The sequence below is a fragment of the Giraffa tippelskirchi genome, chromosome 10 (assembly GCF_054371585.1).
Source record: "Giraffa tippelskirchi isolate mGirTip1 chromosome 10, T2T-mGirTip1v1.2.pri, whole genome shotgun sequence".
Classification (NCBI taxonomy): Eukaryota; Metazoa; Chordata; class Mammalia; order Artiodactyla; family Giraffidae; genus Giraffa; species Giraffa tippelskirchi.
In genome coordinates, this window is record NC_137284.1 from 82,484 (window position 1) to 107,480 (window position 24,997).

At 42.4% G+C, this 24,997-nt stretch overlaps 1 protein-coding gene across 22 annotated transcripts in view; it reads right to left on the reverse strand.

Moving 5' to 3' along the window:
- The window catches only part of SIRT3 (sirtuin 3), a 32,094-nt gene that overhangs the window by 4,404 nt on the left and 2,693 nt on the right, over window positions 1-24,997 (reverse strand). For 11 of the 22 annotated variants that reach the window (XR_014067319.1, XM_081536038.1, XM_081536039.1 and 8 more), the window contains exons 2-4: window positions 19,652-19,840; window positions 19,322-19,554; window positions 16,699-16,799 (exon numbers count right to left, since the gene is read on the reverse strand). The exons of 1 other annotated variant lie outside the window; for it this stretch is intronic. Coding sequence is in view for 18 of the 21 variants with exons in the window: in XM_081536034.1 (XP_081392160.1) it covers window positions 16,699-16,799; window positions 19,322-19,554; window positions 19,652-19,840 (523 nt within the window). In the remaining 3 variants the exon portion in view is untranslated. The remainder of the gene's footprint in view (window positions 1-16,698; window positions 16,800-19,321; window positions 19,555-19,651; window positions 19,841-24,997) is intronic. 10 more of the 22 variants (XM_081536046.1, XM_081536048.1, XM_081536049.1 and 7 more) reach the window with 3 other exon arrangements.

The following is a 24,997-nucleotide window of genomic DNA, read 5'->3' on the forward strand; positions in this document are numbered from 1 at the left end:
CAAGGCCCTGCCTTCGAAGGTGACCCTTGACCCCTTGACGCTAACGCAGGTTTGTCTTTGCTGAACCCAGTGAGGAGCAGAAACAACAGACAGAAGAAATGGACTATTCAAAGACTTGGGATATCAGCAGATCCAGATAAAAACTGTATCATGCTTACATTGTTTAAAGGGCAGGTTTGAAATACTTGTTGGAGATAAAAAGCTATACAAAGTATTGCAGTGGATTTGAAAAGGAACCAGATAGGACTTGAAGTAATAAAAAGTACAGTACTGAAAATTAAAGCTCAACGGAGGGGCTTTGTCCTCTATGGAAGGATAGTGTATCAATAAACTGGACAGGAGATCAGGAGGAAGACTCAGAATGCAGCACCCGGGGAACAAGACAGGACGTAGAGAAGAGTGGCCGAGCGTTCTGGGTAGAGCGTGAGCCCATCTCAGAGGTGTTTAAGCCAAGGTCCACATGGGTGGGGCAGCCACTGTCCAAAGGAATTATCATGACTGAGGGTTTGGGGGTTTTTTTAGCAAAAATGAAAAAGATACCAAACTACAGATTCAGAAAGCTCTACAAAAGTCCATAGGGTCACAAAGAGGCAGACACAACTGAGGGACTGAACAACAATATGGACACAAAGCGCAGTCAAGTGCAAAACTCCAAAGACAAAGAGAAGGGTTTAAATTATCAGAAAACAGCAAACAAGTGATTCTAAAGTTTACATAGAAAGCAAAAGACTCACAATAGCCAATACGATATGGAAAAAGATGATCACTGAAAGAAAAATATGGTAAGTCAGACTTCAATAAAACGAAAAACTTCTCCTCTGTGAAAGACAATGTCAAGAGGAAGAGAGGAGAAGTCAGACCAGGAGAGAATACTTGCAAGAGACAAATCTGATAATGCAAAGAATTCTTACAGCTCAGCACTAAGAAAATAGGCAACTCAATTTACAAATGGGCCCAAGACCTCACCAAAGAAGATACAGATGGCAAATGAGTATATGAAACAAGTTCCACATTACATGTCACTAGGAAACTGAAAATTAAAACGAGATACCACTACCCACCTACAAGAACGGCCAAAGTCAACACCGAGTGTTGAGGATGCAGAGCAACAGGAACCCACATTCGCTGTGGCTAGAAATGCAGAACGGGGCAGCCACTCTGGAAGACACAGACTAAACCCAGTCTTACCACAGGGTCAGCAATCACATCCCTTGGTATTTACCCAAAGGAGTTGAAAACATATCCACATAAAACCTGCATATGGATGTTTGTAACAACTTTACTCATAATTACCAAAACCTGGAAGCAACAAAGGTGTCCTTTAGTAGGTGAATGGATAAACAAACTGTGTTACACATCCAGACAATGGAATATTACTCAGCCTCAAAAAAAAAAAAGCTATCAGGCCATGAAAAGACATGGAGGAACCTTAAATACATAATACTAAGTGAAAGAAGTCAATGAGAAAAGGCTGCATACTGTATGATTCCAACTCTATGACATTCTGGAAAAGGCAAAATTATGATTGCCAACCTAAATGAAACACTGACACACTGACAGAGGAATGGATAAAGAAGATGTCGTTCACACACACAAATGGAATATAACTCAACCATTCAAAAAAAAACAAAAATAATGATATTTGCAGCAACATAGATGAACCTAGAGATTATCATACTAAGTCAGACACAGACAAATATCACATAGTATCACTCATATATGGAATCTAATTTTTTATATGATACAAATGAACTTATTTACAAAACAAAAAAGGATTCACAGATTTCAAAAACAAATTTATGGTTACCAAAGGGGAACTGTGGTGGGGAGGAATAACTCAGGAGTTTAACATATACACACTACTAAATATAAAACAGATAATCAACAAGGACCTACTATATAGGACAGGGAACTCAACTCAGTAATCCGTAATAACCTATATGGGAAAAGAATCTGAAAAAGGATGTATATGTGTCACTGAATCACTTTGCTGTGAATTTGAAACTAATACAACACTGTAAATCAGCTATTGTTGTTTGTTGTTCAGTCGCTCAGTCGTGTCCAACTCTTCGCAACCCCATGGACTGCAGCCCACCAGGCTTCTCTGTCCCTCACTATCTCCTGGAGTTTGCACAAACTCATGTTCATTGAGTTGGTCCAACCATCTCATCCTGTCGCCCCCTTCTCCTCCTGCCCCCAGTCTTTCCCAGCATTAGGGTCTTTTCCAATGAGTTGGCTCTTCACGCATCAGATGGCCAAAGTATTGGAGTTGCAGCATCAGCATCCATCCTTCCAATGAATATTTAGGGTTGATTTCCTTTAGGATTGACTGGTTTGACTATACTTCAATAAAATAATAAGAGTAATAATAAAGACCTGTGGTTGCTAAGGGTTTGGGGTCAGGGAAGGAATTAAGGTTGACTGATTACTGGATACAGGGTTTTCCTGTGGGGTGATCAAAATTCTCCAAGCCAGGCTTCAGCAATACGTGAACTGTGAACTTCCAGATGTTCAAGCTGGTTTTAGAAAAGGCAGAGGAACCACAGATCAAATTGCCAACATCTGCTGGACCATCGAAAAAGCAAGAGAGTTGCAGAAAAACATCTATTTCTGCTTTATTGACTGTGCCAAAGCCTTTGACTGTGTGGATCACAATAAACTGTGAAAAATTCTGAAAGAGATGGGAATACCAGACCATCTGATCTGTCTCTTGAGAAACCTGTATGCAGGTCAGGAAGCAACAGTTAGAACTGGACATGGAACAACAGACTGGTTCCAAATAGGAAAAGGAGTACATCAAGGCTGTATATTGTCACCGTTTATTTAACTTATATGCAGAGTACATCATGAGAAACACTGAGCTGGAAGAAACACAAGCTGGAATCAAGATTGCTGGGAGAAATATCAATAACCTCAGATATGCAGATGACACCACCCTTATGGCAGAAAGTGAAGAGGAACTAAAAAGCCTCTTGATGAAAGTGAAAGAGGAGAGTGAAAAAGTTGGCTTAAAGCTCAACATTCAGAAAACTAAGATCATGGCATCCGGTCTCATCACTTCATGGCAAATAGATGGGGAAACAGTGGAAACAGTGTCAGACTTTATTTTGGGGGCTCCAAAATCACTGCTGATGGTGATTTCAGCCATGAAATTAAAAGACGCTTACTCCTTGGAAGGAAGGTTATGACCAACCTAGGCAGCATATTAAAAAGCAGAGACATTACTTTGCCAACAAAGGTCCGTCTAGTCAAGGCTATGGTCTTTCCAGTGGTCATGTATGGATGTGAGAGTTGGACGGTGAAGAAAGCTGAGTGCCGAAGAATTGATGCTTTTGAACTGTGGTGTTGGAGAAGACTCTTGAGAGTCCCTTGGACTGCAAGGAGATCCAACCAGTCCATCCTAAAGGAGATGAGTCCTGGGTGTTCATTGGAAGGTCTGATGTTGAAGCTGAAACTCCAATATTTTGGCCACCTCATGTGAAGAGTTGACTCATTGGAAATGACCCTAATGCTGGGAAGGACTGGGGGCAGGAGGAGAAGGGGACGACAGAGGATGAGATGGTTGGATGGCATCACTGACTCGATGGACATGGGTTTGGGTGGACTCCGAGAGTTGGTGATGGACAGAGAGGCCTGGCGTGCTGCAATTCATGGGGTCGCAAAGAGTCAGACATGACTGAGTGACTGAACTTAACTGATGAAAATACTCTGGAATAAGATAGAGGTGGTGGTTGCACAATACAGTGAAAATACTAAATACCGATAAAGTGTATACTTCAAAATGGTTAATTTTATGTTATGTGAATTCACCTCAATTTAAAAAAGACAGAATTCTATGCCATGTCGTTACGTCAGTTTCACCTTTATGTAAGATTTTCCACTCTACCTTACTCTACTTTAAAAAAAAAAAAAAGCCATTTTAGGATTAAAAAGATATGGTGTGTATATATATATATACACACACACACGATGGTATATTACTCAACCATTAAAAAGAATTAAATAATGCCATTTGCAGCAACATGGATGGACCTAGAGATTATAATACTAAGCGAAGTCAGACAGAGAAGAATGAACACCATATGACGTCACTTGTATGTGGAATCTAAAATACAACACAGGGAGGCCAGAAGCTACTTCCAGAACACATGCTCACAGGAGCCCAAGGCTGCAGGTCTGGTGATCACACTTGGATGAACCACTGTCTAGAGGAGAGGAGACACAGTGTTTGCCTTTAGTCCAGGCCCCTGTTTGAGGACCTCCAGCATCCGTGTGGGAACTCGCCCCAGATTGTGTGTTACAAGCCCCTGGGCTTTGGCCTGCACGTCCTCCTCCATCCGGGCCCTCTGAGATGACACTGAAGACCAAGCCCCGAGCCTCTGGAGTGGGAGCACTGACTCCAAGACCCTAGACTGACAGAGAACTAGCCCTAGGGAGTTTCAAATAGTGAGAACTCACGCAAAGGAAACCACTTGAATACAAGACCCACATCACCCAACCATCAGTAGCACCCTGTGCAGGACGCCTCATCTAAACAACAAACAAAGCAAAAATACAAACCCATTCATCTGCAGACAGGATTACACCTCACTCAGCCTTGCCTATCAGAGGAAAAACAAACAAACAAACAAAACGAAAAAACTCAGCACATATCTCACCCTATACAAAGCTCACATAAACCACTGGACCAACCTTAGGAAGGCAGAGACCAAAAGGAAGAAAGAATTCAACCCTGAAGCCTGGGAAAAGGAGACCTCAAACACAGTAAGTTAAAAAATAATAATGAAAAGGCAGAGAAATACTACACAGATGAAGGAACAAACTAGAAACACAGAAGTCCAAATAGATGAAGAGGAAATAGGCAAAGTACCTGAAAAAGAATTCAGAATAATGATAGTAAAGGTGATCAAAAACCTTGAAAACAAAATGGAGAAAATGCCAGAATCAATTAACAAAGACCTAGAAGAATTAAAAAATAAACATACAGGAACAAACAACACAATTACTGAAATTAAAGATACTCTGGAAGGAATCAATAACAGAATATCTGAAGCAGAAGAATGAAACAGTGAGCTGGAAGATAAAATGGTGGAAATAACTTCTGAAGAGCACAATAAAGTAAAAAGAATGAAAAGAACTGAGGATAGTCTCAGAGACCTCTGGGACAATATCAAATGCACCAACACTCAAATTATAGGGGTCCCAGAAGAAGAAGAGAAAAAGGGGATGAGAAAATTTTTGAAGAGGTTATAGTCGAAAATTTCCCAAACATGGAAAAGGAAATAGTCAATCAAGTCCAAGAGGCACAAAGAGTCCCATACAGGATAAACCCAAGGAGAAACACACCAAGACACATACTAATCAAACTAACAAAGACTAAACACAAAGAAACAATATTAAAAGCAGCAAGGGAGAAGCAACAAGTAAGATACAAGGGAAACCCCATACGCCTAACAGCTGATCTTTCAGCAGAAACCCTGCAGGCCAGAAGGGATGGCAGGATACATTTCAAGTACTGAAAGGGGAAAATCTACAACCAAGGTTAGTTACTGTACCCGGTGAGGATCTCATTGAAAATTGGTGGAGAAATAAAAAGCTTTTCAGACAAGCAAAAGTTAAGTGAATTCAGTACCACCAAACCAGCTTTACAACAAATGTTAAAAGGATTTATATAGTCAAGAAATATAAGAGAAGAAAAAAGATCTACAAAATCAACCCCAAACAATTAAGAAAATGGCAATAGGAACATATATATCAATAATTACTTTAAATGAAAATGGATTAAATGCTCCAACCAAAAGACAGAGACTGGCTGAATGGGTACAAAAACAAGCCCCCTATATATGCTGTCTGCAAGAAACCCACTTCAGACCTAAAGACACATATAGACTGAGAGTGAGAGGATGGAAAAATATATTCCATGCAAATGAGAAGCAAAAGGAAGCTGGAGTAGCAATCCTCATATCAGACAAAATAGACCTTAAAATAAAGAGGATTACAAGAGATGAGGCAGGACACTACATAATGATCAAGGGATCAATCCAAGCAGAAGACATAACAATTGTAAATATCTATGCACCTGACATAGGAGCACCTCAATACGTAAGACAGACACTGACAGACATAAAAGGAGAAATTGACAGTAACACAATAATAGTAGGAGACTGTAAAACCCCACTCACACCAGTGGACAGATCATCAAAACAGAAAATTAATAAGGAAACACAAGTCTTAAATGATACATTCAATGAGACAGAGCTCATTGATATCTTCAGGACACACCATACAAATGCGGAAGAATACACCTTCTTCTCAAGTGCTCATGGAACATTCTCCAAGACAGACCTGGGTCACAAATCAAACCTCAGTAAGTTTAAGAAAACTGAAATGATATCAAGCATCCTCTCCGACCACAATGCTATGAGACTAGATATCAATTACAAGAAAAAACCTGTAAGAAACACAAACACATGGAGATTAAACAACACATGTTTCTAAATAACCAACAGGTCACTGAAGAAATCAAAAGGGAAATAAAAAAATTTCTGGAAACAAATGACAATGAAAACACGACAACTCAAACCTATGGGATGCAGCAAAAGCAGTTCTAAGAGGGAAGTTTATACCAATACAATCCGACCTCCAGAAACAGGAAAAACATTGAATAGACAACCTAACTCTACACCTAAAACAAGTGGAAAAATAAGAATAAAAAAATTAATACAAGGAAATAAATCATATAAATGAGAAAGAAATGAATGAAAAAATAGTAAAGATTAATAAAACTAAAAGCTGGTTCTTTGAGAAGATAAACAAAATTGACAAACCCTTAGCCAGACTCATCAAGAAAAAAATAACCAAATCAACATAATTAGAAATGAAAAAGGAGAGATTACAACAGACAATGCAGAAAAACAAAGGATTATAAGAGACCATTATGAACAACTATATGGCAATAAAATGGATAACCAGGAAGAAATGGACGGATTCTTAGAAAAGTTCAATCTTCCAAGACTGAACCAAGAAGAAATAGAAATTATGAACAACCCAATTACAAGCACTGAAATTGAAGCTGTGATCAAAAATCTCCCAAAAAACAAAAGCCCAGGACCAGGTGGCTTCACAGGAGAATTTTTTCAAATATTTCAGTTCAGTTCAGTCAGTTCAGTCGCTCAGTCATGTCTGACTCTTTGTGACCCCATGAATCACAGCACACCAGGCCTCCCTGTCCATCACCAACTCCCAGAGTTTACCAAACTCATGTCCATCAAGTCGGTGATGCTATCCAGCCATCTCATCCTCTGTCATCCCCTTCTCCTCCTGCCCTCAATCTTTCCCAGCATCAGGAGCTTTTCCAATGAGTCAAGTCTTCACATCAGGTGGCCAAAGTATTGGAGTTTCAGCTTCAACATCAGTCCTTCCAATGAACACCCAGGACTCATCTCCTTTAGGATGGACTGGTTGGATCTCCTTGCAGTCCAAGGGACTCTCAAGAGTCTTCTCCAACACCACAGTTCAAAAGCATCAATTCTTCAGCGCTCAGCTTTCTTCACCGTCCAACTCTCACATCCATACATGACCACTGGAAAGACCATAGCCTTGACTAGACGGACCTTTGTTGGCAAAGTAATGTCTCTGCTTTTTAATATGCTGTCTAGGTTGGTCATAACCTTCCTTCCAAGGAGTAAGTGTCTTTTAATTTCATGGCTGCAATCACCATCAGCAGTGATTTTGGAGCCCAAAAAATAAAATCTGACACTGTTTCCACTGTTTCCCCAGCTATTTGCCATGAAGTGATGGGACCAGATGCCATGATCTTAGTTTTCTGAATGTTGAGCTTTAAGCCAACTTTTTCACTCTCCTCTTTCACTTTCATCAAGAAGCTTTTTAGTTCCTCTTCACTTTCTGCCATAAGGGTGGTGTCATCTGCATATCTGAGGTTCCTGATATTTCTCCCGGTGATCTTGATTCCAGCTTGTGCTTCTTCCAGCCCAGTGTTTCTCATGATGTACTCTGCATAGAAGTTAAATAAGCAGGATGACAATATACAGCCTTGACGTACTCCTTTTCCTATTTGGAACCAGTCTGTTGTTCCATGTCCAGTTCTAACCGTTGCTTCCCGACCTGCATACAGGTTTCTCAAGAGGCAGGTCAGGTGGTCTGGTATTCCCGTCTCTTTCAGAATTTTCCAGAGTTTTTTGTGATCCACACAGTCAAAGGCTTTGGCATAGTCAATAAAGCAGAAATAGATGTTTTTCTGGAACTCTCTTGCTTTTTCGATGATCTAGCAATTTGATCTGTGGTTCCTCTGCCTTTTCTAAAACCAGCTTGAACATCTGGAAGTTCACGGTTCATTTAGAGAAGAGCTAATGCCTATCCTTCCAAAACTCTTTGAAAAAATTGCAGAGGAAGGAACACTTCCAAACTCATTCTATGAGGCCACCATCACCCTGATACTAAAACCAGACAAAGATAACACACAAAAAGGAAAACTACAGGCCAGTATCACTCATGAACACAGATGCAAAATCCTCAACAAAATTTTAGCAGACAGAATTCAGCAACACATCAAAAAGCTCATACATCATGATCAAATTATTCCAGGGATGCAAGGATTCTTCAATATATGCAAATCAATCAATGTGATACACTACATTAACAAATTGAAAGATAAAAACCATATGATAATCTCAATAGATGTAGAAAAAGACTGACAAAATTCAGCACCCATTTATGATTAAAACTTCAAAAAATGGGCACAGAAGGAACCTACCTGAACATAGTAAAGGCCATATATGATAAACCTACAGCAAACATTACTCTCAATGGTGAAAAACTGAAAGCATTCCCCCTAAGATCAGGAAAAAGACAAGGGTGTCCACTTTCACCACTATTATTCAACATAGTTCTGGAAGTCCTAGCTACAGCAATCAGAGACGAAAAAGAAATAAAAGTAATCCAGATCGGAAAAGAAGATGTAAAGCTCTCACTGCAGATGACATGATACTGTGCATAGACAACCCTAAAGATAGTATCAGAAAATTACTAGAGCTAATCAGTGAATTTAGCAAAGCTGTAGATACAAAATCAATACACAGAAATTACTTGCACTTTTATATATTAACAATGAAAAATCATAAAGAGAAATTAAAGAATCAATCCCATTCACCACTGCAACAAAAAGAATTAAATATCTAGGAATAAACTTACCTAAGGAGACAAAAGAACTGTAACAGAAAATTATAAGACACTAATGAAAGAAATCAAAGATGACATAAACAGATGGAGAGATATTCCATGTTCCTGGGTAGGAAGAATCAATATTGTGAAAATGACTACACTACCAAACACAATCTACAGATTCAATGCGATCCCTATCAAACTACCAATGACATTTTTCACAGAACTGGAACAAAAATTTCACAATTCATATGGAAACACAAAAGACCTCGAATAGCCAAAGCAGTCTTGAGAAAGAAGAATGGAGCTGGAGGAATCAACCTTCCTGACTTCAGATTATACTACAAAGATATGGTCATCAAGACAGTATGGTACTGGCACAAAAACAGAAATATAGAATAATGGAACAAGACAGAAAGCCCAGAAAAAACCCATGCACCTATGGATACCTTATTTTTGACAAAGGAGGCAAGAATATACAATGGGGCAGACAGTCTCTTCAATAAATGTTGCTGGGAAAACTGGACAGCTACATGTAAAAGAATGAATTAGAACACTTCCTAACACCATACACAAAGATCAACTCAAAATGGATTAAAGACGTAAATGTGAGACCAGGAAGTATAAAAACTCTTAAGAGGAAAACATAGGCAGAACACTCAATGATATAAATCAAAGCAAGATCCTCTGCAACCCACCTCCTAGAGTAACGGAAATAAAAACAAAAGTAAACAAGTGGGACCTGATTAAATTTAAAAGCTTTTTCACAGCAAAGGAAACTATAAGCAAGCTGAAAAGACAATCCTCAGAATGGGAGACAATAATAGCAAATGAAACAACTGACAAAGGATTAATTTCCAAAATATATAAACAGCTCATATACTCAATACCAGAAAAACAAACAACCCAACAACCCAATCAAAAAGAGGGAAAAAGACCTAAACAGACCTTTCTCCAAAGAAGACATACAGATGGCTGACAAACACATGAAAAGATGCTCAACATTGCTCATTATTAGAGAAATGCAAATCAAAACCACAATGAGATATCACCTCACACTGGTCAGAATGGCCATCATGAAAAAGTCTACAAACAATAAATTCTGGAGAGGATGTGGAGAAAAGGGAATGCTCTTGCACTGTTGGTGGGAATGTACATTGATGCAGCCACTACGGAAGATGGTATGGAGATTGCTTAAAAAAACTAGGAATAAAACCACCATATGACCCAGCAATCCCACTCCTAGGCATGTACCCTGAGGAAACCAAAATTGAAGGAGACACATGTATCCCATTGTTCACTGCAGCACCGTTTACAACAGCTAGAACATGGAAGCAACCTAGATGCCCATCGACAGATGAATGGATAAAGAAGCTGTGGCACATATACACAATGGACTATTACTCAGCCATAAAAAGGAACGCATTTGAGTCAGTTCTAATGAGGTGAATGAACCTAGAACCTGTTATACAAAGTGAAGTGAGTCAGAAAGAGAAAGATAAATATCATTTTCTAACACATATATATGGAATCTAGAAAAATGGTACTGAAGAATTTACTTACAGGGCAGCAATGGAAAAACAGAGATAGAGAATAGACTTATGGACATGGGGAGAGGGGAGGAGAGGGTGAGATGGATGGCGAGAGTAAGATGGAAACTGACATTACCATGTGTAAAATAGAGAGCCCATGGGAATTTGCTGTATGGCTCAGAAAACTCAAACAGGGGCTCTGTATCAACCTAGAGGGGTGGGATGGGGAAGGAGATGGGAGGGAGGTTCAAAAGGGAGGGGATATATGTATACCTACAGCTGATTCATGTTGAGGTTTGATAGAAAACAACAAAATTCTGTAAAGCAATTATCTTCCAATAAAAAAATAATAGTAATAATAATAAAATAACATACAAAACAAATGAACATATCTATGAAACAGAAACAGACTCACAGACATAGAGAAAAGACTTGTTGCCAAGGGGGAGGGGAGTGGGAGAGGGAGAGACTGAGAGTTCAAGGTTAGCAGATGCAAACAGGGTGGATAAACAACACGGTCCTACTGCACAGCACAGGGAACTATATTCAATATCCTGTGACAAACCATAAGGGAAAAGTATATATATGCATATAACTGGTTACTATATTGTACAGCAAAAATTAAACACAACGTTGTAAATCAACTATATTTCAATAAAATTTTAAAAAAATTCGATTCCCAAATACTCACAGAAGAACACAGAAGTGTAAACACAGGTATTATTACTGTATTATTTTTAATAGTAAAAATCACAAATATCATAAAATATCCCAAACAGCTAAATTGCTAAATGTAATGCTCTATGAGGCTGTAGGATTGTAGTTCTTGCTTCTCTGTATGCCCTCTGATGAATGAGGATAAGAGGTTTGTGCAAGCTTCCTGATGGGAGGGACTGGCTCTGGGGAAAACTGCGTCTTCCTCTGGTGGGCAGGGCCATACTCAGTAAATCTTTAATCCAATTATCTTTCTTTCTGGAGCTATTTCTCCGCTCTTCCCCTGTAGCATATTGGACACCTACAGATCTGGGGAGCTCATCTTCCAGTGTCATATCACAGCCTTGTGTAACTCAATGAACCTATGGGTCATGCCATGCAGGGTCACCCAAGATTGACGAGTCATGGTGGAGAGTTCTGACAAAACATGGTGCACTGGAGAAGGGAATGGCGAATCACTGCAGTATTCTTACCTCAAGCGCCCTATGAAGGCAAGAAGATATGACCCCGGAAGAGGAGCCCCCCACCCAGCTCAGTAGGTGTCCAATATGCCATGGGGAAGAGCACAGAAATAGCTTCAGAAAGAATGAAGAGGCCAAAGCAGAAATGATGCTCAACTGTGGATGTGTCTGGTAGTGACAGTAAAGTCTGATGATGTAATGAACAAAACTGCATAGGAACTTGGGAATGTTATGTCCGTGGATCAAGGTAAATTGGAAGTGGTCAAACAAAAGATGGCCAAGACTGAATATTGATGTTTTAGGAATCAGTGAACTAAGATGGACTGGAATGGGCAAATTTAATTCAGATAACCACTATATCTACTACTGTGGGCAAGAATCCCTTAGAAGAAATGGAGTAGCCCTCATACTCAACAAAAGAGTCCAAAATGCAGTACTTGGGTGCAATCTCAAAAATAACAGAAGATCTCGGTTCATTTCCAAGGCAAATCACTCAACATCACAGTAATCCAAGTCTATGCCCCAACCACTACTGCCAAAGAAGCTGAAGTCAAACAGTTCTATGAAGATCTACAAGATCTTTCAGAACTAAAATAAAGATATTCTTTTCATCATAGGGGACTGGAATGCAAAAGTAGGAAGTCAAGAGATACCTGGAAAAAAAAAAAAAAAAAAGAGATACCTGGAGTAACAGGCAAGTTTGGCCTTGGAGTACATAATAAACCAGGGTAAAGGCTAATAGAGTTTTGCGAAGAGAACACACTAGTCACAGCAAACACCCTCTTCCAACAACACAAGAGACAACACATGGACATTACCAGATGGTCAATACCAAAATCAGATTGATTATATTCTTTGCAGCTAAAGATGGAAAAGCGCTACACAGTCAGCAAAAACAAGACCTGGACTGACTGTGGCTCAGATCATGAACTCCTTATTGCAAATTTCAGGCTTAAATTGAAGAAAGTAGGGGAAACCACAGGAGAAGGACATGCAACCCACTCCAGTGTTCTTGCCTGGAGAGTCCCGTGGACAGAGGAGCCTGGTGGGCTGCTGTCCATGGGGTCGCACAGAGTCAGCCACGACTGAAGCGACTTAGCATGCATGCATGCATTGGAGAAGGAAATGGCAACCCATTCCAGTATTCTTGCCTGGAGAATCCCAGGGAAAGAGGAGTCTGGTGGGCTGCCATCTATGGGGTTGCACAGAGTTGGACATGACTGAAGTGACTTAGCAGCAGCAGCAGCAGGGGAAACCACTAGACTATTCAGGTCATGATCAAAATCAAATCCCTTATGATTATACAGTGGAGGTGACAAATAGATTCCAGGGATTAGATCTGGCAGACAAGAGTGCCTCAAGAACTATGGACGGAGGTTCATAACACTGACCAGGAGGCAGTTACCATAACAATCTCAAAGAAAAAGAAATGCAAGAAAGCAAAGTGACTGTCTGAAGAGGGCTTTTAAATAGCTGAGAAAAGTGAGAAAGGGAAAGATATAACCAACTGAATGCAGAATTCCAGAGAATAGCAAGGAGAGATAAGAAAGCCTTCCTGAATGATCAATACAAAGAAATAGAGGAAAACAATAGGACAGGAAAGACTAGAGACTTCTTCAAGAAAACTGGAGACACCAAGGGAACATTTCATGCAAAGATACACATAGTAAAGGACAGAAATGGCAAGAACCTAACATTCAGAAAACTAAGATCATGGCATCCGGTCCCATCACTTCATGGCAAATAGATGGGGAAACAGTGGAAACAGTGTCAGACTTTATTTTTCTGGGCTCCAAAATCACTGCAGATGGTGACTGCAGCCATGAAATTAAAAGACGCTTACTCCTTGGAAGGAAAGTTATGACCAACCTAGACAGCATATTGAAAAGCAGAGACATTACTTTGCCAACAAAGGTCTGTCTAGTCAAGGCTATGGTTTTTCCAGTGGTCATGTATGGATGTGAGAGTTGGACTATGAAGAAAGTTGAGCGCCAAAGAACTGATGCTTTTGAACTATGGTGTTGGAGAAGACTCTTAAGAGTCTGCAAGGAGATCCGACCAGTCCATCCTAAAGGTGATCGGTCCTGGGTGTTCATTGGAAAGACTGATGTTGAAGCTGAAACTCCAATACTTTGGCCACCTGATGCAAAGAGCTAACTCATTGGAAAAGCCCCTGATGCCAGGAACCATTGAGGGCAGGAGAAGAAGGGAATGACAGAGGGTGAGATGGTTGGATGGCATCACCGACTCAATGGACATGGGTTTGGGTGGACTCCGGGAGTTGGTGATGGACAGGGAGGCCTGGTGTGCTGCGGTTCATGGGGTCGCAAAGAGTCAGACATGACTGAGCAACTGAACTGAACTAAACTGAACAGAAGCAGAAAAGATTAAGAAGAGGTGGCAAGAATACACAGAAAAACTATACAAAAAAGGTCTTAAGATCCAGATAACCACGATGATATGGTCACTTACCTAGAACAAGCAATCCTGGAGTGTAAAGTCAAGTGGGCCTTAGGAAGCCGTACTATGGTGGCTCGGATGGTAAAGAATCCACCTGCAAAGCAGGAGACCTGGGTTTGATCCCTGGATTGAGAAGATCCCCTGGAGGAGGGTGTGGCAACCCACTCCAGTATCCTTGCCTGGAGAATCCCCATGAACACACGAGTTTGGTGGGCTACAGACCATGGGGTCGCAAAGAGTCGGACAGGACTGAGCGACTAAGCGCACACGCGCGCGCGCACACGCACACACACAGGACTGAGCGACTAAGCGTGCGCGCGCGCACACACACACACACACACACAAAACCAAGATGATATGGTCACTCATCTAGAGTCACATATCCTGGAGTGTGAGGTCAAGTGAGCCTTAGGAAGTATTACTATGAACAAGTTAGTGGAGGTGATGGAATTCCAGCTGACCTATTTAAAACTCTAAAAGATGATGCTGTTAAAGTGCTGCACTCAATATGCCAGACGATTTGGAAAACTCAGCAGTGGCCACAGGACTGGAAAAGATAAGTTTTCATTCCAATCCCAAAGAAATGCTTTGCCAAAGAATGCTCAAATTACCGTACAATTGTGGTCATTTCACATGCCAGCAAAGTAATGCTCAAAATCTTTCAATTAGGCTGCAATAATACCTGAACCGAGAAATTCCAGATGTATAAGCTGGATTTAGAAAAGGCAAAGGAACCAGAGATCAAATTGCCAACATCTGATGGATCACAGAGAAATAAAGGTAATTCCAGATAAAACATCTACTTCTGTTTAATTGACCACACTAAAGCCTTTGACTATGTGGATAACAACAAACTGTGGAAAATTCTTAAACAGATGGGGATATCAGACCACCTTACTTGCCTCCTGAGAAACCTGTATGCAGGTCAAGAAGCAACAGTCTGAACCATACATGGAACAATGGACTGGTTCAAAATTGTGAAAAAGCTGGCTTAAAACTCAACATTCAGAAAACTAAGATCATGGCATCTAGTCCCATCACTTCAGGGCAAATAGATGGGGAACAAAATGGAACAGTGACAGACTTGATTTTCTTGGGCTCAAAAATCACTGTGAACAGTGACTGCAGCCATGAAATTAAAAGATGCTTGCTCCTTGGAAGAAAAGCTATGAAAAACCTAAACAGCGTATTAAAAAGCAGAGACATTACTTTGCCAACAAAAGTCCATATAGTCAAAGCTATGGTTTTTCCAGTAGTCATGTATGGATGTGAGAGTTGGACCATAAAGAAGGCTGAGCTCTGAGGAACTGAGGCTTTCCAACTGTGGTGCTGGAGAAGACTCTTGAGCGTCCCTTGGACAGCAAGGAGATCAAACCAGTCAATCCTAAAGGAAATGAACCCTGAATACTCATTGGAAGGACTGATGCTAAGCTGAAGCTCTAATATTTCTGGCCACCTGATGCGAAGAAATGACTCATTGGAAAAGACCCTGAGGCTGGGAAAGACTGAAGGCAGGAGGAGAAGGGGCAACGGAGGATGAGATGGTTGGAGGGCATCACTGACTCAAGGGACATGAGTCTGAGCAAACTGGGAGATGGTGATGGACAGGGAGACCTGGCGTGCTGCAGTCCACGGTGTCACGAAGAGTTGGACACGACACAGCAACTGAACGACAGCAACGCTCTACAGGTCACTAAAAACAGTGAGCAGAGCTGTGGTCACTGACACAAGGCGTCCGTGAAATTCTGCTCAGGGACAGGGTGCGATGCGAGCATCAGTGATCCCATCAATGGAAAAACTGATTGTGTGTGGCTGTAGGTACATAGAAATGTGCATGTATGTTTATATATACATACACATATCAAATGGGCTACAGGAACTGACAGAAGGCAGATTCATTTTTCCCTACATATTTTGTATTTCCTTAATTTTTTTAATCTGCAAATATCCTATGGCCCAATAAGTTTATATTTATAGATACTGGGAGTTAGGACTTGCACATTAAAAAAGAATGAAGTACAGCTGATTTACAATATTGTGTTAGTTTCATGTGTATAGCAAAGTGATTCGGCCACATGTATGTATATGTGTATATTCTTTTTTTACTCTTTTCCCTTATAGATTATTAAAGATATTGAATATAGTTTCCTGTGCTGCACAGTAAATCCTTGTTGTCTGTACTGCCTTAATTTTGACAAGTAAATATTAATTTTTTATTTTAAAATTAAAGAAAATCATTTCCATAGTATTACTGTCCTGTTGTCCTTCCAACACAATGCTTATAAAACACCACTTCTCCAGATTACTCCCAGTAGAAGTGGGGAGGAAAAGAACTCCCTGTGACAACTTACCCAGAAGTCCTCCCCTGGGTAGGGTCTTTGGCAGATGGTGCAGGTGGCAGAGGCAAGGGATCCATGAGCTTCAACGAGCTTTGAGGCAGGGATACCAGATGCTGAAATTCAAACCGAAGCTAAGTGCTACTGTCTCTGGGGCAGGCACACAAGCCCTTCAGTGTCCCCTCTGGGCGTGGCAGGCCCCCAGGAGAAGCCGCAGCCCTCCGTGGAAGCCTCGCCTCTATAACCCGAAGACAAAACCCCGCTGATGAGAATAAGCTCAGTGATGAGGCTCCGGCAAGGAGCCAAATTACAGTTAAAACAAAGCCTGTCTAATAGCACATGGAAAAAATTCTCAACATAGCTCATAATTGTGTGTGTGTGTGTGTGTTTGTGTGTGTGTTAGCTGCTCAGTCGTTGTCTGGCACGGTTTGCAACCCTATGGACTATAGCCTGCCAGGTGCCTCTGTCCATTGGATTTCCCAGGCAAGAACACTGGAGTAGGTTGCTATTCCCTTCTCCAGGGGATATTCCCGACTCAAGGATCAAACCCAGTCTCCTGCATGGCAGGCAGATTCTTCACCATCTGAGCCACCAGGGAAGCCCATGAAAAGATGCTCAACATCGCTCACTACTAAAAAAATGCAAACCAAAACTACAATGAGATAACACCTCACACCAATCAGAATGGCCATCATCAAAAAATCTACAAACAATAAATGCTGGAGAGGGTGTGGGGGAAAGGGAACCCTCTTACACAGTTGGTGGGAATGTACATTGATACAGCCACTATGGAAAACAATACGGAGATTCCTAAAAAAAACTATGAATAAAACTACCATATGACCCAACAGTCCCACTACTGGGCATAAACTCTGAGAAAACTATAGCTGAAAAAGACACAAGTACCTCAGTGCTCACTGCAGCACTATTTACAAACAGCTAGGACAGGGAAGCAACCCAGATGTCCACCGACATGAATGGATAAAGCAGCTGTGGTACATACATACAGTGGCATATTAGCTACAAAAAGGAATGCATTTCAGTCAGTGTTAGTGAGGTGGAGGAACCTGGAGCCTGTTATACAGAGTGAAGTAAATCAGGAAGAGAAAAACAAATATCGTCTATTAATGCGTGCATATGGGATCCAGGAAGCTGGTACTGATGAACCTATTTGCAGGGCAGCAGTGCAGATGCAGACACAGAGAACAGACTTATGGACACCAGGGGAGGACGAGGAGAGGATGGGACGAATGGAGAGAGCAGTGTGGGAACATGTACACTAATGTGAAACAGACAGCCAGTGAGAATCTGCTGTGTGACTCAGGGAACTCAAACTGGGCATCTGTGACAACCCACAGGGGTGGGAGGTAGGAAGGAGGTTCAAGAGGGAGGAGACACATGTGTACCTATGGCTGATTCATGTTGATGAATGGAAAAAAATTTTTCATTAATGGACAGCCAAAGGGGAAAAAAAAAAACCAAAGCCTGTGAAAACACAGTAGAAAAAACATTTGACGTAAGTCTAGATCAAATTATACCCAATACCAAGAAAAACATTTTCTACGCTACAGACACCAAGAGTAAGAAAATATTGCTAATATAGATACATTTCCAAAAACCTGTGGAAAAACAAACCAAAGGTGACTTATCATGCAAGTTCTGTCACCACCGTGAGCTCTGGAAGGCCGTGGGTATGAAGACCCGGTCCTCGCTGCCACGTTCCCCATCATCCTCACTCTACACACGTAAAGGGCACAGCTGCACACCTCCACTTCCCACCAGGCTGCCCTGCTGCATTTCCAGGAAAGAGATCATCCCCCTGGGGTATTCACTACTGCCTATGTGGTTCCAAGTTGTAGAGTCCCTCTAGCAAGTAAACATTCTCCTGGAGTTGAGACAGACCCTTTTTTCAATTCACAAGACATCTGTAGCCCGGCTGAGCTGCTGCTGGCTTGCTGAGAGCTGACTGTCAGCACCCGCAAAAAAAGAAAAGGCCCAGCAACTGCTGCTCCAGAGGGCACGGCCGGAGGCCAGCGTGACCCACGAGTCACTGCGTGTGGCCACCATTTAGATACAGTCAAGAAATCACCACACTGAATTTGCTATTAAGGAACTGTTAGTGATTTCTCTGTGTGATAATGATATCATGGTTGTGTTTTAGAGTCTTTACCTTCTAAAGATATCCATTGCTGGATTTATAGATTAAATTTATGATGAGAGGGATTTGCTTCAAAATACTCAGGAGAGAAGATGGGGGTAGGACACAGGTTAAACAGGACTGGCCATGATGAGATAATGAGGATATGAGGGTTCATTACGTTCTTCTCACTGTGTGCTCAAAACTCCATAATGAAAACTTGAAAAAAGAAAACCATCAGATCAGCAAAACCAGAAGCTTCCAATGTCATCTTTAGCTCTATCCCAAACTCACAACCTAGAAAATGGGTCCACCACTGAGGTCCTAACAGTGATACTTAAAACACAAAGAGGACATTTTTGCTGGAGATGATGGCAAAACTTCTTGGGTCAAAATCAGCCACAAGGATGGGGAATAAGCACTAGGCCCAGCCCTACCTAGAAACAGGCACCTGAGCCTTCCCTGCAGGAGCAAAAAGGTGTGAACAGGACCGAGGCTCACCTCTCTCAAGCCCATCGATGTTCTGTGTGTAGAGCCGCAGAAGCAGCCCCTTCTCATGCAGCAATCGGAGGAAGTAGTGAGTGGCATTAGGCCTATAGTTCCCAGGGTACAGCTTCTTGGCGAAAGTGAAAAATGGCTTGGGGTCATGAAAGAAAAATGAGAGCTCAAAAATGGCCTCAGGGTAGGGGAGCTTGTACTGCTGCAGGATGCTGTAGTAGCCGACCCCTGGAGACCTGCAGAGAGAAGCGAGAGGCTTTGAGCCCTTCAAGAGACAGCAGGGAGTGGAGTGAGCCATGGGCAGCCAGGAGGAGCTCTGGGAGTGCACGGCACCTGAAGTCTGGGATGCCGCTGGGTGTGCTGATGCCGGCCCCCACCATGACCACCACCCTCTGGCAGGCTCTGGTCTTAATCAGCTCAGCGATGTCCTGCAGGAGAAACTTCTTCTGACTGTGGCCTCCACCTCCAGTGACACTTGACACACCAGCAAAACAAGGTATGGGCCGCCCTCCACCTGAAATACTGACAGAAGGAGCAGCCAGGTAACCGATGAGAATCAAGCTGATGCCCACGAGAATGAGCAATGTCTGCCTTCCACCAGTCCCACCACTAAGAATGACTACACTTCCTTCCCGCCCCACAAATGACCATCTTTCTTATCATGGGATAAAACAGAAACTCTGAAATCAAGATGTATTTGGGAGCAAATCTTTAAGGTTAATGGGAACTGTGCAATTCAGGAAAGTATCATTTCACAATTCCTGTTATCAAAAGCTAGTGAAGGCTCAAGCTAGAGCCAAGAGCATCTGGGGGTGCTCTCTGCAGAGCCATACACCCTAACATAGAAAGGATGTGACAAATACGCAGTGACATTTAAAGCAAATTAAACATCTCAGACTTTATGCCAAATATTCAGTTCAGGTCAGCCGCTTAGTCACATCTGACTTTTTGTGACCACATCGACTGCAGCACACCAGGCTTCCCTGTCCATCACCAACTCCTGGAGCTTGCTCAAACTCATGTCCATTGAGTCGGTGATGTCATCCAACCATCTCATCCTCTGTTGTCCCCTTCTCCTCCCGCCTTCAATCCTTCCCAGCATCAGCGTCTTTTCAAATGAGTCAGTTCTTCGCATCAGGCGGCCAAAGTATTGGAGTTTCAGCTATAGCATCAGTCCTTCCAGTGAATATTCAGGACTGATTTCCTTTAGGATTGAACTGGCTGGATCTCTCTGCAGTCCAAGAGACTCTCAAGAGTCTTCTCCAAAACCACAATTCAAAAGCATCAATTCTTTGGCACTCAGCCTTCTTTATAGTTCAACTCTCACATCCAAACACGACTACTGTAAAAACCATAGCCTGGACTAGACACAGACCTTTGTCGGCAAAGTAACATCTCTGCTTTTTTTTTAAATTTTTTTTTTCATCTCTGCTTTTTAATATGCTGTCTAGGTTGGTCATAGCTTTTCTTCCAAGGAACAAATGTCTTAATTTCATGGCTGCAGTCACCATCTGAAGTGATTTTGGAGCCCTAGAAAAGATAAAAGTCTCTCACTGTTTCCATTGTTTCCCCATCTATTTGCCATGAAGCAATGGGACCGGATGCCATGATCTTAGTTTTCTGAATGTTGAGCTTTAAGCCAACTTTTTCACTCTCCTCTTTCACTTTCATCAAGAGGCTCTTCAGTTCTTCTTCACTTTCTGCCATAAGGGTGGTGTCATCTGCAAATCTGAGGTTATTGATATTTCTCCTGGCAATCTTTGATTCCAGCTTGTGCTTCATCCAGCCCCGCCATTTCTCATGATGTATTCTGCACATAAGTTAAATAAGCAGGGTGACAATATACAGCCTTGACGTACTCCTTTCCCAATTTGGAACCAGTCTGTTGTTCCATGTCCAGTTCTGTTGCTTCTTGATCTGCATACAGATTTCTCAGGAGGCAGGTCAGGTGGTCTGGTATTTCCATCTCTTTAAGAATTTTCTACAAGATTGTTGTGATCCACATAGTCAAAGGCTTTGGCATAGTCAATAAAGTAGAAGTGAATGTTTTTCTGGAACTCTCTTGCTTTTTCGATGATGATCAAACCAATGTGATCTCTGGTTCCTCTGCCTTTTCTAAATCCAGTTTGAACATCTGGAAGTTCACGGTTCACGTACTGTTGAAGCCTGGCTTGGAGAATTTTGAGCATTCCGTTGCTAGCATGTGAGATGAGTGCAATTGTGCAGTAGTTTGAACATTCTTTGGCATTGTCTTCCTTTGGGATTGGAATGAAAACTGACCTTTCCCAGTCCTGTGGCCACTGCTGAGTTTTCCAAATTTGCTGGCATATGAGTGAAGCACTTTCACAGCATCATCTTTTAGGATTTGAAATAGTTCAACTGGAATTCTATCGCCTACCACTAGCTATAGTGATGCTTCCTAAGGCCCACTTGATTTCGCATTCCAGGATGTCTGGCTCTAGGTGAGTGATCACACCATCATGGTTATCTGGGTCATGAAGATCTTTTTTGTATAGTTCTTCTGTGTATTCTTGCCACCTCTTTTTAATATTTTCTGTTTCTGTTAGGTCCATATCATTTCTGTCCTTTATTGTACCTTTGCCAAATATTAACAGGATGTTAATTAAATAGGTTCAAGAGACCATTCCAAAAAGAAACATTCAAATTCTGACATCAAGGGATTCAAACTGCTGCAGAGACTCCATCCTCTATGTTCGCAGCCATTCAGGAGGCTGCTCATTTTATATGGCAGCCAAATACGATACAACCCAGGCAAGGCAGGAGCCGACTGGAGCTGGGGGTCACCCTGCAAAACTCCAGGAGGCTCAGGTCATCTGCAGAAGCCAGGAGCTGAGACACTCACAGTACTAACTGTTTGGAGTATGAGATGGTCTTCCACAAGAAAAAAAGAGCAAGACACACAATAAAGATGCCATAGGCTTCAGAGAGGCATCAGGACTCAGTAAAACGCTCCACAACCAGGAAGCACCAGAAAGAAGACAGAGACAACACAAACCGCACAACAGGAGCAGCACCTGAATACATCCACCTGAAGCAAGTCTGCAGCCGCGGGGCACACAGGCAGAGCCCAGTGTGGGCCTGAAGGCCTCTGGACTTCCTGATCTGCTCTCAGGGCCTCATTCGGCATCTACCTGAGCTACACAACTTCATCACCTCCTGGGAGCGTGTTGGCAACCTGTCCAGAGTTCAAGACGGCCAGGCCCACTACACAGAGCATCTGCCTCTCACCCCAAGGCTGGCAGCCACCACGCCCATCTTCCAGAAGGCCCCCGTGACCCACAGCTAAGACTTCGGCCCTCGGTATTGACCCCTTCACCCTGACAGGAAGAGATAAAACAAACTGATATGAAAACCCACCCCAAATGATTGATAAATCTAAAGTGAATACAGACACAAAAAAGAGGAAACAGAGTATTTATTTTACTCATTTGTGATACAAGGCAAGAAATAAGCACTCTAAAAGCACATCAGATACAGGTCGGGACAATGCAGAGCTTACCTTCCAGGAGTGTGGTCCTAGCTCACTTTGTCTGTCCATTGTCTCTGGTTTTCCTTTTGCTCCTACACAGTCTGCACACTCACCTGCTTACACCCTGCTGCTGAGATTCTCCCTGACGCCCTCGGACCCCACAGCAGCAGAGCATCTTAGCACAACACACCCCACCCCAGTGACAGTTTCAAGCCCACTACTCCCTCTCATAGACCTCTCCTTTCCTGGTTGCTGTACTCACTCTCTAAACCCAGCTCCTTTACCTGAAAAGACCTTTTTACCCCTCAGTATGTCTAGAGTCTCCCAGAGTCAAAGCCACCTCCTTCATGAAGCCACTGCCCAACCCAGTAAGAAGTCATCGTCGCCCTCCTCTGAAGGGTGACAGTACTGGCTCCCCTTCTTCACTTTCGGGTGCCTGTCACCCCTTCCCTCCTGAGGTAACACTGCACGCTGCCTCTCACAGTCCACTGAGGTCAACAACGGTGCAACTCAGGAGCTCACTGGCCACTCAGTCCACTGGTGACGCCTCTCCTGACAAACCATCATCTTGGTTTTACAAAGAACAGGCCTCAGAAAAGTATGTAATGAGAAAGAGGAACTGGCAAGGGAAGGCAGGGCTGAGGGCACCGAAAGGGGAGTCAGAGCCCTAGTCACCATTGCCTCATTAAGTCACTCAAGCACCCTGAGCCTTGGCTGCCAAAGCCAAAAGCAAGGGAGCCAGAGATGATTCCAACAGTCTTTTGAAAAACTCCACAGCTGTAAACCTCCCAGCAGAAAGTGCAGGAAATACAGCAGGGAGACAATGCTTTCCCACTCCTCCCCATGCTCTTCCAGAGATGCCCACAGATTCTGAAGACAGTTCTCCTCCACCCAAGTTTTCCATAAAAGCACCAGACAAGGCAGCTCTCCTGAGTGCACGTCAATGAAATCTCCAAAGGGGGTTTTCCAGTGAAAACCATACAGTAAGGAAGGAAAAAGGTGGCTCTAGCTACAACCACAGCTATTAAATGTCCACTTCACATAGCATCAAGAACATCTGTTCACCTAAGGTCCTCAACCAAACATTTCTGTGCTCCTCCTAAATGCAAATTATGAGAAATACAAAAGGAATGAGAAGGAAGTTGTGATATTGTGATTTAGAATTATATATATATTCAGTTCAGTTCATTCGCTCAGTTGCATCTGACTCTTTGCAACCCCATGGACTGCAGCATGCCAGGCTTCCCTGTCCATCACCAACTCCCAGGGCTTGCTGAAACTCACGTCCATCAAGTCACTGACGCCATCCAACCATCTCATCCTCTGTCTACCCCTTCTATTCCTGCCTTCAATATTTCCCAGCATCAGTCTTTTCCAGTGAGTCAGTTCTTCACATCAGGTGGCCAAAGTATTGGAGTTTCAGCTTCAGCATCAGTCCTTCCAATGAATATTCAAGACTGACTTCCTTCAGGACTGACTCTTTGGATCTCCTTGCAGTCCAAGGGATGTTCAAGAATCTTCTCCAAAACAGTTCAAAAGCATCAGTTCTTCAGTGCTCAGCTTTCTTTATAGTCCAACTCTCACATCCATATGACTACTGGAAAAGCCATAGCTTTGACTATATCTAACAATATATGATTTTGGTCTTGGTCCCAGAACCCTTAGAATTTCCTAAGAGGAATGGGAACACCTTCTGTTACAGTATTTGGTCTTTTGGCCTCAGGCCCTGAAATCCCTTCAGAGCTATGAAGTGAAATGGGTGTCCTGTTATTCATAATAAGCCTCTTACAACTACAGTTTATATTAATGAGATGATTATTGGAAAACCCCTAAGGATGGGGTATGGTTGCCAGGGAATCCAACCACAATTAGAGAGGTGGATCTCCATGAAAACCCAAAACCAAGAGGTTCAGAAAGCTTCCACATGCCAGGCCCCAAACTCCACAGGGACAGAAGCTCCTGCATTTGGAACTCTCCCAAACCTCACCCTGGCTATCTCTTCATCTGGTTGTTCATTCATACTTTTTAATATCCTTTCTAATCAACTAGCAATCTACTAAGTAAACTGGTTTCTTGAACTCTGTGAGCAGCTCTAGCAAATTAATCACATCAGAGGAGGGGGTCACGGGAAGCTCCAATCTGTAGTCAGTTGGTCAGAAGCACAAGTGGACCTGGATCAGTGGCTGAAG